The sequence below is a fragment of the Narcine bancroftii genome, chromosome 8 (genome assembly GCF_036971445.1).
Source record: "Narcine bancroftii isolate sNarBan1 chromosome 8, sNarBan1.hap1, whole genome shotgun sequence".
NCBI classification, from domain to species: Eukaryota; Metazoa; Chordata; class Chondrichthyes; order Torpediniformes; family Narcinidae; genus Narcine; species Narcine bancroftii.
In genome coordinates this window covers 44,452,515-44,466,889 of record NC_091476.1, presented here as the reverse complement: position 1 = coordinate 44,466,889, position 14,375 = coordinate 44,452,515, and the positions used below count along the sequence as shown (strand labels likewise).

Below are 14,375 nucleotides of genomic sequence, written 5' to 3'. Positions count from 1 at the left end.
GGGGCGCGAGAGGGGGTGATGGGGGCGCGAGGGGGGGGCAATGGGGGAGGAGGCAATGAGGGTGGGAGAGGGAGTGATGGGGGTGTTGGGGAGGGGGTGATGGTAAAGCTGATGAATAACATCATGACTGGAGCAGATATAAATTAACGGAAAGGGAAAGGTTTAAGGTGAGGAGCGAGCGGTTATGGAAGAATCAGAGGAAGAATGTTTTCACCCGGGGTGGGTTGGAATCAGAATCATCCTGATCAAGGGGATGGAGGAGCCAGATGCTCCCATGTAGCACACATGAATTGCTAAGGCACAGAAAGTCAGTGCACGTGAAATTAGTGCAAACAGTTACTTGATAGCCAGCATGGTAAAGATGGGCCAATGAGTCTGTGCTGCATGGCTCTACAAATGTTATCAGAAGTGCTGGTGACCTCTGAATTAAACATGGAGGCATGTTCACTGAGACCAATCAGTGGTCAGTGCCAAGCTCTGCGGCTCTCATGGCAGGATCAGAACTGTCTAAATCCCCTCAGTCCTTTCATTCACCAGAACCATGTCATTGTGGTCAATAAGAGAACATGTATAACACCCTGTAGCTTCCATCATACCTAGAAGTGGCAGGTTTAGAGGAAACTTTTATGTTTGTCTAGTAATCCAAAGTTTGAAGCAGTTGCACTGAAACAGGCACAGAGTGTGTGTGGCCCATCATGTAACGGATGTAAAATTTGCCAGACATGCCATAACTCAATCTCACCTCTCCCCTTATCATATCCAATGAACACCTTTTTGTTGGCCGGGACTCCCTCCCCCAGCCCAGCACTGTCTGGATTCTGGCTCATTCTGCTTATTCCTTGAAGAAGGGCTCAGGCCCAAAATGTTGGCAATATATCTTTGTCTCTTACGGACGCTGAAAAGACCAGCTGAGTTCCTGCAGCATTTCGGTGTGTTTTTACTACAATCACAGCATCTGCAGAGTTTCATGTTTCACTCTGCAATAACTCAACATCCAACGATTCATTTGGAAAGAAATAAAATCCAAAAATGCTGGAAGTGGGTGCATTGGGCAGGTATCTGTGAAGAGTGGAGCAGTTGCTGTTTCAAAATACTGAAGCTTCATCAAGAAATTATTTGCACTTTTGGGAAGACTGAAGTCAGAGGCCAAACACAGCTGGTGGTCCCAGAGAAATGGTGATGGGAATTGAGTGATGGGGCCTCAGTGCAGCATGGTTGAGGCGAGTAGCAGGATCCCTACAGGGGAAGCTGGACAAATGTCAGGAGGAAGGAATGTGTTGATGCAGGGTGGGAAATGTTTGTGATCAGCATCGATACCACCTTGGACCAGCTAGGCCGAATGGCGTGCGCCATGCAATTCCATAAAAGGGGAGGCATGGCTGGTGTAGTGATTAACATAATACCACTATAGCACCAGCAATTGTGACCAGGGTTCGAATCCCACGCTGTCTGTAAGGAGTTTGTACGTTCTCCCCAGGGGCTCCAGTTTCTCTACCATTCAAAACATACCTGGGTCTAGGGTTAATTGGGTGGCACAGACTCCTGGGGTGAAATGGTTGTTACCGTGCTGTCTAAAAAAAACTCTCTTCTCAAAAAATCTGACCTTTTGAAATATCAGAAGCGAGAGAGAGAGAAAAGGAGGGAGAGAAAAGGAGGGAGAGAGAGAAAGAAAAAGAGGGATAGAAAGAAAGAAATGTGGGGCAAGAAAAGGGTGGGGGAGGCAGAAGGTGACCCAGAGGGGAGGGGGAGGTAGAGGCAGAAAGTGAATGAAAGGGGGAGGGGCTGGTAGAGTTAAAGAGGCATTGCTGAGATGGAGTGAACTGACAGTGCAATGATCAGCAAAAGTTCCACCATGAATGAGCCCACTTCCTCCAGACCTGTCAGGCGTTATCTCAACAATGCAGATCGGTAGCATCAAATACCTTATTGTGCGTTGTAAGAAAGTCTCCAAACTCATTGAACAATTCTTCAGAGTCCCACTGTAGGTAATCTCCAGAATTTTCCAAAAACTTGTCAATTTCTTGCAGAGCTTGCTTCGCTCCTTGCTGTGACTGACACTTGTCCATGGGCTGAGAGGCGAGGAGATAGGCACCTTCGTCACACCACTGCAGAACCTGCAGGAACCAGCACAAATTACTGCATATTCTCACCCTTCCTTCATTTGCTCCTACTGTCACACTAAGGTACATTGACTGGATTTGTGGTCATCTGTTCAGCCAACTCTTTGGCTGCTTTTCTGTCTGGTTGTATACGTACAGTGACATGATAATAAAAGGAAGTGAATATTTCTTTATCCAGGCTTTATATTTTGTCTAACCTCCCTTCATTGAATATTGAGTGAATGTCGGAGGGCCATTCGTAATCAGCTAGTTGATGTGGGTGGTCCTGGAGCTCACTGACAAGCTTTACTGGTTTGACAACCATGTCGCTCTCCACCCTTCCTTTTTCAACAAATCAAATCTTCTCTCAGATTTGCTCTAGGAGATTCCTTGGGTCATCCCAGGAACATTGATGAGTTTGGTATCTGTCTGCCAGGATGGTGACCCAAACCAGACATAATGCATTAAAAATAAAGTCACAGAAATGCTGGAGGAACTCAGCAGGTCACAAGGCGTCCTTTGGAGGTAAGGGTATGTAACCGATGTTTTGAGCATGAGCCTTTCTTCAAGGTATGTGTGAAAATCAGGCAGGCCCCTGAATTGAAAGAAAGGACAGGGGAAGAGAATAGACCAACAGACAAAAGGATATAAGAGAGGAAAGGTGAGAATTGATCGGGAGAGGGTTTGGCACTGTGAACGCAGAACTGGAGGAAAGGAGACAGAGGGATAGAGAAGGGGATGGGGATGGGGGGGACAGACAAACAAAAACTCGAGAAATTAATGTTAATGCCATCTGGTTAGAGGATACCCAGAAGGAACATGAGGTGTTGTTCCTCCAATTTGCAGGTGGTCTGAGTCTGGCAATATCCATGTAGAATCACGCAGCTGAAAAAGGCCCTCAACTCAACCCAAAGTGGTCGATATTGACCCCTAGGGATCGATGGGTCTATCTAAGGGGTCGAAAAATGCCAGGGAGTCAAGAGATGGGGGGGTGGGGGGGTGGTCCATAAATTCTGGGAGGTCAATTGAACTTTGGGGTCAAAAGAAGAAGAGCCCGAGGTCCCTGCTCCTACCCGGGAGCTTGAGGTGACATCTTCAAAATGCGGACAGCATTTGACCCATTGTTGAGAATGAAGTCACCGTCACAACTGCTGAAGACTTGGTCCCAGCTCCGTTTGGCATCTTCCCAGCTGTTATTGTAATCACTTGCTTAATTTACAGATTTGTTACTTGGTGATTGGGGTGTTGTAACAAGGTTTGGGTTGTTGCTGGGAGGACCAAACACCATGCATACAGCATGTCATTTCCCTCAATGATGCATACGGAAACTGCACGTCTACATAATTATTTATTTATCTTTGTACATGCCTGGGGGTCTATGAGGGATCAAGGATTCCATGAAAGGGGCTGATGATCTAAAAAGTTTGGGGACCCCTGACATAGGTTAACAAAGTTGGCATCCTGGGCTATACCCATTGGCCTGAACTTCCTCTCCATAAACGTTTCCATACGTCTGCTGAATGTCAAATTGTACCTGCTTCTACAGTTGCCTCCTGCAGTCCAGATATGGACAGCTCCTCTCAAATCTTTCACCTCCCACCGCAGGCCAGAGGTTGAAGAAAAATCTGAGAGGGGCCTGAGAGGAATTCTTTTCACTCAGTGAGCAATCCACAAGTGGAATGATTTGCCAGAGGAAACTGTAGCAGCAGGCATAATAACACCATTCAAAAGGCATTTGGAGTGGAGAGATTTATGAATATGAAGGGTTTTGAAAGATAGTGACTAAATGCAGGCAAATGGGACTGACCCAGAATGCAATTGGTTATCATGGAGTAGCTGGGCCGAAGGGCCTGTTCCCAGCTGGATGGCTCCATGACTTGATGCGTCCAACAACTTACTTGCAATCTGTCCCCCAGACACTAACCAAAAAGCGAAACAAAATACTGTAAAGATCGGGAAATTTGAAAAATGAAACCAGGAAATGCAGATCAGACAGCCTACGCTGAGAGAAAAAGAGTTAATGTTTCAAAGTTTTAAATTTAAAAGAGGGAGGGTCAGAGAGAGCATTCAGGAAGATCAGTGAAGACCAGGAGAAACTGAACGACTCCAGTGACAGCAGTGCTAATGGAAGGCCCACCAAGCGTAAACATGAACATTGGTTCCCTCTCCACAGATGCTGAGTACTTCAAGCATTTTGTTTTGATACCAAACGCGGCAGGAAAAGTACAATATATACTAGTGTAAGTCGATCTTCATGTAAAAATCGACCCCCTATTATTCCCCCAAAAGTCTGGAATTTTCCATACATCTCATGTAAAAGTCGATCCTCGTCCCTCACCTCAGCCCCGGCCACCCACCCATCGGAGCTTGCAACGCCTTGAAGGCAGACTCTCACCTTGCCACCTGCCGATTGGAACTCCCAATGCCCCTGACAATGCAGATACTTACTGTGGTCCCAACATCCCCGTGGTAGGACATCTCTTTTGACGCGCTGACTCTATCATTATTAATTTGTTGTGCTTTATTTCCTTAATCATTTGGACTTCTGGAACTGATATGGTATTTTTGATTCTAGTGTGAATTTCAGCCCCTCAAAAGTAACAGTCGACCCATAAATTTAGCAATAAAAATGGACCATAAAATTCAACTTTTACACAAGTATATATGGAATGATGTGAACTTGTGTCGTAAACTGCAGAGTCTTGGAACTCTGACTCGAGACTCTGGACGAAGGGTTCCGACTTGAAACATTGACTATTCCTTTCCTCCCACTGCTGCTGCAAGATCTCCCAGCGGAGTGTTTGATGCTCCAGAGCCCAATATCTGTGGTCTCCCGTCTGTCTCAAAAAACTGTAATCACATTGGGGGTAAATTAAATAAAGCTCAATGTTAGCTCACCTGCTGCAGTTTGATGTGTAACTCCAGCGATTTATTCAGTGTGAGGTATTTACTTCTCATGTCATCAAGCAAGTCCTTGCAGCAATGACGGAGTTCGCTGCACTTCTCACAGATCAAATCTTCCGCATAATGGTGGTCAGATATCAATTGGTCACCCTGTGAGATCAGATCCTGGGCATCTCTGACTAGTTCCTGTCAAGAACATGATAAAGAGTTCAGATAACCTGGGGTCTGATTCTACACGATCACTGAATGCACAAGCATCAAATCTAGCCTTCCTGTTCTTTATTTTCTCTTTTAATATTTTTATTGGTTTTTCACAAATAAACATATATGTACAAAAGATTTATGGAATACACAATAAAACGACAAATTACACTGCAAAATATGAAGGTGTATAGAGCGCATCCATAATACAAAAGGGCATCTGATAATAATTTTATCTCCGATAGCCGTGTCTCTAAACCCCATCCCCAAACCAACGTTGTATGACTTTTTTTAAAAATGTACTTCGATCCTGGAGTAAAATGGCAAAATACTGAAATTCAGGATTTATATTGTGCCTAGAGGTTGTGAAAATAATTCAGAAATGGTCGACACAACATTAGAAACTTTATATTTGAGTTATTGAGTAACGGATCTTTCTAAATGTAAGCGGGACATAATGCCCCTCACCCAATGAGCGTGAGTGGGCAGGGCAGCATCCTTCCATCTAAGCAGTATTGCAAGTCTGGCCAAAAGAAAGGCAAAAGACAGAGTATGACATTTGATTGGAGGTAAAAAGAACATCATCCTCTCCAGTTGTATCAAAAAGAACGACTAAAGGATTAGGCTCTAGATTTAAATTAAGGATTACGTTTGAAACACACCACTCCAGTATTTTTCAAGGCTGGGACACATCCCGGACATATGAATTAAAGAAGCCTCTCCTCTCTGACATTTATCACACCAAGAATTTACACCTGAATAGATATGAGATGATTTAACTTTAGACATGTGGGCCCTATGCACAACTTTAAATTGTAACGAACAATGACGAGCACAAAAGAATCTAGCATTAACCATCTTAAAAATTAAATCCCAGACCTTGTCCAATAATGGAAAATTTAAATCCTGTTCCCAGATGTTTTTCATTTTAACTAGAGAGGCACCAACTTATCATAAATAATGGATATTAAACCTTTGCGAGAAAATTGTGAACTAAAAAAATACATCAACAATGTTCGTATCAGGTGCCCCAGAAAAATTAGATGTCTGAGATTAAAGAAAATGCATGATTTTCACTTATCTAAAAAAATGAGTATTTGGTAAATTAAACTTTTCAGAAAGCTGTTCAAATAATGCAAAACCGTTATCAATAAAACAATCTTTGAAATGTTCAATATCCAGTCAGTGCCATTCATGAAGAATAAGATCATGCAAAGGTTGGAAAAGATGGTTGGATAGAATTGGGCTTGAAAGAGAAAAACTGTGAAGTCCAAAGCATTTTCTGAACTGCACCCACAATCTCACAGTGTGCCCGACAACAGGATTGTCGATTGATTTATTTAAAGAGAAAGAAAGTGAAGATCTAAGAAGTGCTGAAATAGAAATGTTTTGAGCAGAGTTCAACTCGATTGCTACCCAAACTGGACATTCCACTCAGTTCTGAAAATGTAACCAAAACATTAGGTTACAATATTGACCGTCTAATAATAAAATCTAAAATTAGGTAGCGCCACACTTCTGTTCCTCTTAGATTTTTGAAAAAAGACTTTATTCAGACGAGGGCGCTTACCCTTCCATATAGAAGAGAACATCAAGTGAATCAAAAAATAACTTGGGAATGAAAATTGGTATAGATTGAAAAAGATTTGGTTTTTTTGTTCTTAACACTTTGAAAGCTAACCAGACTCTGACCTGCCCTAATCAATCATTGCAAATTAATTGCTTCAGAATGTGTTCGATCCTATTGAATTAAGCTGCAGGTTGTTCACTTTACCTGAGATCGCTCATCGAAGGTGGTTAGATCACGGAGAGCTTGTTCTGTGCGAGCTACACTTGCTCCAGTCTCAGGAATATCTCCTTCCTCAGATAACAAATAATCCAGGGCCATCTTTGTCTGTGGAAACAAATTAAAACGAATCTGCTCAAAAAGACATGTAACTGGGGAAATATTCCCAAAGATGAGATCACTGTTAGTATGTATTTAAGGCAGAGATTGATGAGTTTTTATAGGGAGAAGGCTGGGCAGTGAGGCTGAACAGGAAAACGTAGCAGCTCATGGTTAAGTGGCAAAAGTAGAATCGATGGGCTGAATTGCCAATTTCAACTCCTATATCTTATGGACACTTTACAGCAACATGATGTCTGCAAGAATAAAGGCCATGGGGAAAGACCATCTCCTGTAGGCTGTTGGCAACTTGCACCAGGCCACAAGATGTTGGATTGGCTCATGGGAACCAGGTATCGGAACTGGATTTCAAGAGGGTGCCGAGGGCAAGAAGGGCTCTCAAAAGGAGAAGGTTTCGATCTGGAGCTCAGGTTGCCGAAGGTTTGAACTAGAGATTGTGCGGATTTAGTGGCCGCAGGTGTGCTGGAGGGGTCTCCATGGACACTCGATGACTCTGAAAGGATTCTCTTTTGCTTCTCTTTCTCTGAGCGGCAGGGGAGTTGGGTAATGCTCATGGCAACTCTTCAAATGCTTACAGCAGGAAAATATCATGCATTGCATTTTTTGTCTTATTATATGACAATAAAAGGGACCTTTGAACCTTTGCTCCAATCTGCCCCTTCTCCCGAGACCCTCCATCGAGGGGCTCAAATCCAAGGAAAAATAAAGGAACATTTAAAATAAATACTCTGGAAACCAATGAACGGTTCCAGGAAGTAAAAGCCAGTGACGTGCCAGTATTACAGTCACCACTTGTGCACATTCTACCCAGTGTGTGAACTATAACAGAAGCACATCTTTAGGCTCTGTCAATGTTGTCAACCCCTCATGAGGATGAATGCTGTGACAAGATGGACACCGATAATTCATTCCATTTTATCTTGTACAATCTCTTCTAATTTAGCTTTGATGATAGCATTGATTTTTATAATCTTGTGTACAGGACATGGAGGTATTATCAGAATTTATTGTCATGAACAAGTCACTGTCTATCTTCTAATTGCCCTCTGAAGGAAATGTTTCCCTTATGGTCTCATGTTCATGCTCTTTATCACCTGATCAGCCTTAACCCATCTCCATGTAGTCTTTTGCCTCACACCCCCCAGCTCTCCTTTCGAAGCTGACACCCTCCACTCTTCCCCCACTCCTTAGGAAGGGTTGCTGAGTTTACTGGTTTCTCCATCACAGAAGCTGTTTGATTGGCTGAGTTATCCCAGCATGTTGTGGTTTGAACCAAATAGCTTCTGCGCCATTTGAAATGAGATAATTGTGACTGACGAGGGAAGTGAAAGCCAAAATAAAAGCAAATGAGAGGGCAGACAAGGAAGCAAAAATTAGTGGGAAGATAGAGAGCTGGAAACTTTCAAAAACTTAGAGAAGACAACTAAAAAAGAGATTAGGAAGGAAAAGATGAATTATAAAATGAGGTTAACAAATACTGAAAGTCTTTTTAAATATACAAAGTGACAAAAGTAGACATAGGACCAGAGAAAACAACGCTGGGTAAATTGTAATGGGAGACAAAGGAGGTGGCAGAAGAATTGAATGAATATTTTGGATCAGTCTTCCCTGTGGAAGACTTTAGTAGGATAAATGGGTCTATGGGAAGAGAAGTGAGTGCAGTTAAGATCACAAGAGAGAAGGTATTTAGGAAGCTAAATGGTCTAAAGGGTAGATAAGCCTCCTGGACAGGATGGGAGTATCCTTGGGTTCTGACGGGGGTAGCTCTAGAAACTGTGACGGCATTGGTAATGATCTTCCAGGAATCAATGGATTCTGGCATGGTTCCGGTGAACTGGAGGATTACAAATGTCACTCGGCTGTTTAAGAAGGGAGCGAGGCAGCAGGAAAGAAATTATAGACCAGTTAGCCTGACATTGGTGGTTGGGAAACTGTTGGAGTTGATTATCAAGGTTAAGGTTACAGAACACCTGGAAGTCCATGCAAAGATAGACCCAATTCAGCATGGTTTCCTTAAAGGAAAATCATGCTTAATAAACTTACTGCAATTTTTTGAAGAGATCACAAGTAGAATAGACAAGGGAGATGCAATGCATGTGGTGTACTTGGACTTTCAAAAGGCCTTTGACAAGGTGCCACACATGAGGCTGCTAAATAAGATGAGAGCCCATGGAATTACAGGAAGGATACTAGTGTGGGTAGAGAGCATTGATTGATTGGCAGGAAATAGAGAGTGGGAATAAAGGAATCCTATTCTGGTTGGCTACCGGTTACCAGTGGTGTTCTGCAGGGGTCGGTACTGGGGCCGCTTCTTTTTTCATAAATGATTTGGATTATGGAATGGCTTTGTGTCTACATTTGCAGCTGATACCAAAATAGGCGGTAGGCCAGGAGGTGTTGAGGATACCAAAAGGCTGCAGCAAAGCTTGGTTAGATTAGGAGAATGAGCAGAGGTGGCCAATGAAACATTATGTTGAAAAGTGTACGGTCATACACTTTGGTAGAAGAAATAGATGGACAGACTATTATTTAAATGGGGAGAAAATACAAAATTCTGAGGTGCAAAGGGAATTGGAAGTCCTCATGCAGGATACCCTAAAGGTTAACCTCCAGGTTGAGCTGGTGGTGAAGAAGGCAAATGGCAAATGAAAATGGTATTCATCTCCAGAGGAATAGCAGACAAGAGCAGGGATGTGATGTTGAGACTCTACAAGATGCTGGTGAGATCTCACTTGGTATACTGTGTACAGTTTTGGGTTCCTTATTTAAGATGTGCTGGCATTGGAGAGGGTTCAGAGAAGATTTATTAACATGATGGCAGGAATGAAAGGGTTTACATGTGAGGAATGTTTGTCGACTCCTGGACTATACTCATTCAAAGGCTGAAAAGCCTGCACAGAGTATATATGGTAAAAATGTTTTCCACGGTAGAGGAATCTAAGACAAGGCAGCACAACTTCAGGATAAAAGGGGATCAATTCACAACAGAGATTGTTGGGACCAGGCAATTACCTCTTGGAAAGCCTGTTCAAATCTCCATAGCTGCAGGCATTGTTCAAGCTTAAGGAGATGCTTTTCCCAAAATCCATCAAATGCAGTCTCCATGTCATGCAGCTGGGCCAGGAGTCTGTCAAAAACAGCAGTGTAATAGGGTAACAAACCATCAAACACAGCAGTGCAACTGGGTAACAAACCATCAAACACAGCAGTGCAACTGGGTTACAAACCATCAAACACAGCATTGCAACTGGGTAACAAACCATCAAACATAGCAGTGTAACTGGGTAACAAACCATCAAACACAGCAGTGCAACTGGGTAACAAACCATCAAACACAGCAGTGCAACTGGGTAACAAACCATCAAACACAGCAGTGCAACTGGGTAACAAAACATCAAACACAGCAGTGCAACTGGGTAACAAACCATCAAACACAGCAGTGCAACTGGGTAACAAACCATCAAACATAGCAGTGTAACTGGGTAACAAACTATCAAACACAGCAGTGCAACTGGGTAACAAACCATCAAACACAGCACTATAATAGGGTAACAAAACATCAAAACCATGCCCATCAATCTACAGTCATAATAATGAATAACTTTTCAAGAATGGAGATAGATTGCTGCCTGTGTTAGTTCTTCACTCAAAACCCGGGACCTCTCTAACATCTCGAACATACTCTTCTATTTCCATCTCATAAACCAACCGTAGATTATCCAGAAGCAGAAACTTACAGTACAACCCCAGGTTAAAGGTTGCAGTACACAGAAATGCTGGAGAAATTCAGCAGGTTATGCTGCATCTCTAGAATCCATTTGGATGTTGTGCAACCTGCTGAGTTTCTCCAGCACTTGACCCCAGTATCTTCAGACTATATTTGTTTAACTCTGTGTAACATGTTCTGGCTTCTGCACATTTATCCAAGCAGAGACTTCCCTCTGAGCAGGAAGGAAGTACAGTGAGGTGGGATTAGCTGCGTGCCTTAATTACACTCTCAGGTAACCTGCACGATCACAACCCATCTTCAGAGCCTCCCAACCAGGGCTAAATCCTAAACTGAAGAACAATAGCCCCAGTGGCAGTCAGGTAGTTTCAAGAGTGTTGCTGCCTCTCACACTTCCAATGCAATTTTGCTTATCCTCAACCAAAGGTTCTCTCCAAATGTTCTTCACAGAACCTCATTTTGACATTTCCTGCCTCTCACTCCCACCGGACAAGGTGAGGACACTCCTTGTCCTCAACCTCCAATCCACCAGCCCTAACATCCTTCTGTCTTTTTTTTAAATATTTTTTTATTTTTCACACTGTGAACCATATCAACCAAAATACATGCAAACATTTCCCTCTTAAATATACACAGTAGCATTTTCTCCCTTTTTTCCCCCCTACCTTCCCACTCCCCTCCAAGCCCATTAAATGTTCAACATATACAATACAATAAAACCATTAAACAATGTCTTCACACAATGAAAATAAACAAGAAAAATGTGTCATCTACTTTTACACACTGGATCAAGTCGTTTTGTCTTATCATTTTAGGGGGTGGAGGTCCGAGGCTAGCCCTCTCTGTTATGTTCCATGTACGGTTCCCAAATTTGTTCAAATAATGTGACTTTATTTTTTTAATTATATGTTATTTTTTTCCAGTGGAATACATTTATTCATTTCTATGTACCATTGCTGTACTCTCAGGCTCTCTTCCCATTTCCAAGTTGACAATGTACATTTTTTTGCTACAGCTAAGGCTATCATAATAAATCTTTTTTGTGCTTCATCCAGCTTGAGGCCTAATTTCTTACTTCTTATCGCCTTCCCAAGAACGTGTTCTATGGCGAGCTCTCCACTGGCCACTGAGACAGAGGTGCACCAAAGAAGAGGTACAAGGACTGCTTAAAGAAATCTCTTGGTGCCTGCCACATTGACCACCACCAGTGGGCTGATATCGCCTCCAACCGTGCACCTTGGCGCCTCACAGTTCGGCGGGCAGCAACCTCCTTTGAAGAAGACCGCAGAGCCCACCTCACTGACAAAAGACAAAGGAGGAAAAACCCAACACCCAACCCCAACCAACCAATTTTCCCTTGCAACTGCTGCAACTGTGCCTGCCTGTCCCGCATCGGACTTGTCAGTCACCAATGAGCCCGCAGCAGACGTGGACATACCCCTCCATAAATCTTCATCCGCGAAGCCAAGCCAAAGAAAAGAAGAAGAATATTACTTAGAAGAAAGATCTCTGGATTTTTTGGTATGTTGCTTTTTGTGATTTTATTTAATACCTGATTTAGATCTTCCCAAACTTTTTCACTTTCTCACATGCCCAAATTGCATGTACTGTTGCTCCCGTTTCCTTCTTACAACGAAAACATCTATCTGATAATGTTGAATCCCATTTTTTAAAACTTTTTGGGCCTGATATATAACCTGTGTAACCAATTATACTGTATCATACGTAACCTTGTGTTTATTATATTCTTCATAGTTCCAGAACATAAGTTTTCCAATGTTTCATTTTTTATCTTTATGTTTAAATCCTTTTCCCATTTTTGTTTGGGTTTCATCATTTTCCTTATCTTGCAGCGTGATGTGCATGTTCGTTATAAATCTTTTAATTATCATTGTGTCTGTAATCACATATTCAAACCTGCTTCCTTCTGGTAATCTCAGTCTGCTTCCCAATTTATCCTTTAAATAAGCTTTCAATTGATGATATGCAAACATTGTACCATGTTATTCCATATTTGTACTTCAACTGTTCAAATGTTAATAAATTATTTCCCAAAAAATAATTTTATATTCTTTTAATTCCTTTTCTCTCCCATTATCTAAAGGAAAGGTTATCTATTGTAAAATGGATTAGCTGATTTTGCGTCAATAATAATTTTGTTATTTGGTAATTTGTTTCTTTCCTTTCTAAGTGAATTTTCTTCCATATATTGAGTAAATGATGCAATACTGGTGAGCTTTTATATTGTACCAGCTTTTCATCCCACTTATAAAGTATATGTTCCGGTACCTTTTCCCCTATTTTATCTAGCTCTATCTTAGTCTGTTCCTCTGTCTTCTTCAGCACCTGTGACCCCACAGCTGAGGACATCCTTATCCCCTTGCCCCTTTAAGTATTGCAAAGGGACCATCCCCTTAAGGCCAATGGTTCACTCCACTCCTCCCACACCCCCAGACTCCACAGCACTGTCCCACACAATCACAGGAGATGCAATGCACACCTTTCCTACTTGAAGCTGAGGCTTTCTGGTGCAATGCATTCACTAATCTCAATGTGACCTTCTCTACTCTAGGGAACTAAGATGTAGATTGGGCCACCATTTGTAAAGCACTCCTGTTCACATTGCAAGGGGCACCCGAGACTTCCATTTGTCTTGTGTTCCAGTTCTCCACTCTGCTATCAACTTTCGAGAAAACTCAATAAAACTGAGGAACAACACTTCATTTTCTCACCGGGCACACTAGAGCCTTCCAGACTCAACACAGATTTAAGTAATTTTGGCAGACAATTCCGTGTACATTTTCACTGAACCCATTCATTTCTTGCCCAGTTTCACCAACATGTCCATCAGCCAACTATGCTATCAGAAAGTTTCACTATTGTCCCTCCTCTACCACTCCTTTTACCTGCATCTGCAAATCTGTAGATCCCAATCTTCCCATGCAAGACTCAGGCCACTGTTTTTTTAAATAAAACTGCAATATACTTTTTGTAACATTTTTTACATATACAGCACGGTAACAGGTCATTTTTGGCCCACGAGTCTGGGCCACCCAATTTACACCCCGTTAAATTTTGTTTGGAAAGGTGGAAGGATACAGAGCCCCTGGGAAAAACCATGCAGACACAGTGAGAACATACAAAGTTCTGATAAACAGCTCTGGGTTCAAACCATTGTCCTAATTGCTGGCGCTGTAAAGGCATTGCTCTAACTGCTACGGCAACCGTGCCGCCCCATCGACTAGACAGCAACCGCTATTCCTCAGCTGACAATAACCAGAGTGTCAAAAACTGCCACCATATGCAGTTATTTGGCAGTAGCTAGACCAAAACCAAAATGCAGCAGGTGCAGGAAATTCAAAAGGAAAACAAAAAATCCTTCGCCGACTAATAGCAGCTATGAAGAGAGAAGCAGGCCAGGGTTTCATGTCGATGGCCTTCTGTCAAGATCACTGAATCTCTACCTGGGATGAGCAGAGTTGTTTTTCATCATCTTTCCTCATCGCCACCACTTTCAGTCTTTTTTTCATCAGGACTC

General features: G+C 42.5%; 1 protein-coding gene across 6 annotated transcripts in view; it reads right to left on the bottom strand.

The window, feature by feature from the left end:
* The window catches only part of mcf2a (MCF.2 cell line derived transforming sequence a), a 111,871-nt gene that overhangs the window by 43,770 nt on the left and 53,726 nt on the right, over positions 1-14,375 (bottom strand). For all 6 annotated transcript variants that reach the window (XM_069893538.1, XM_069893540.1, XM_069893539.1 and 3 more), the window contains 4 exons: positions 10,123-10,237; positions 6,979-7,098; positions 4,998-5,189; positions 1,923-2,114 (listed from right to left, as the gene is read on the bottom strand). In XM_069893538.1, coding sequence (XP_069749639.1) covers positions 1,923-2,114; positions 4,998-5,189; positions 6,979-7,098; positions 10,123-10,237 — 619 coding nt within the window. The remainder of the gene's footprint in view (positions 1-1,922; positions 2,115-4,997; positions 5,190-6,978; positions 7,099-10,122; positions 10,238-14,375) is intronic.